Source organism: Trichosurus vulpecula, chromosome 9, assembly GCF_011100635.1.
Source record: "Trichosurus vulpecula isolate mTriVul1 chromosome 9, mTriVul1.pri, whole genome shotgun sequence".
NCBI lineage: Eukaryota > Metazoa > Chordata > Mammalia > Diprotodontia > Phalangeridae > Trichosurus > Trichosurus vulpecula.
Genome location: NC_050581.1, coordinates 135,434,261 through 135,435,182, shown reverse-complemented (window position 1 = coordinate 135,435,182; position 922 = coordinate 135,434,261). Strand labels below are relative to the sequence as shown.

Sequence of the window (922 nt, the reverse complement as noted above, 5' to 3'; positions counted from 1 at the left end):
ATTACACAATGTTGCTCTTACTGTCTGCAATGTTCTCCTGGTTCTGCTCACTTCATTCAGCACCAGTTCATGCAAGTCTTTCCAGGATTTTCTGAAATCCACCTGCTCATCATTTCTTATAGAACAATAGTATCTCATTACATTCATATACCACAACTTGTTCAGCCATTACCCAATTGATGAGCATTCCCTCAATTTTCAATTCTTTGCCATCACAAAAAGAACAGCTACTGCTGCCGTTGGGGCTACGCCCCGCAGCCATGGCCATCCGATACCCCATGGCCGTGGGCCTTAACAAGGGCCACAAAGTTACCAAAAACGTTTCGAAGCCGCGACACTGCCGCCGCCGTGGGCGCTTGACCAAACACACCAAGTTTGTGAGAGATATGATCCGGGAAGTGTGTGGATTTGCCCCTTATGAGAGGCGTGCCATGGAATTATTAAAGGTCTCTAAGGATAAGAGAGCCCTTAAGTTCATCAAAAAAAGGGTGGGAACTCACATCCGGGCCAAGAGGAAGAGAGAGGAGCTCAGCAACGTCCTAGCTGCCATGAGGAAGGCTGCTGCCAAGAAGGACTAAACTGGACCTGCCAATCTTTCCCACTTACCCAATAAAGATTTGACAAAAAAAAAAAAAAAAAAAAAAAAAAAAAAACCAAAAAGAACAGCTATAATGCATGGGTCCTTTTCGCTTTCTTATGTATCTTCACAGACCTAGTAGCTGTAACGCCAGATCACATGCATAGTACCAAACTGCTCTCCAGAATGGTTGGATCAGTTCACAACTCCATCATCAATGCATTAGTGTTCCTATTTCCCCACATCTTCTCCAGCATTTATCATTTTCTTGTTTTTTCATGTTAGCTAATCTGATAGATGTGATGTGGTACCTCAGAGTTATTTTACCTTTACTGTCTTCATCTC

General features: G+C 43.4%; 1 protein-coding gene across 1 annotated transcript; it reads left to right on the top strand.

Annotated features, from left to right (window-relative positions):
* The first annotated feature begins 251 nt into the window (after positions 1 to 251).
* On the top strand, positions 252 to 580 carry LOC118831622 (60S ribosomal protein L36). The gene has a single exon (XM_036739016.1). It carries the CDS (start codon positions 261 to 263, stop codon positions 576 to 578), a length of 318 nt encoding a protein of 105 aa, XP_036594911.1. The 5' UTR covers positions 252 to 260; the 3' UTR covers positions 579 to 580.
* Positions 581 to 922: the final 342 nt, after the last annotated feature.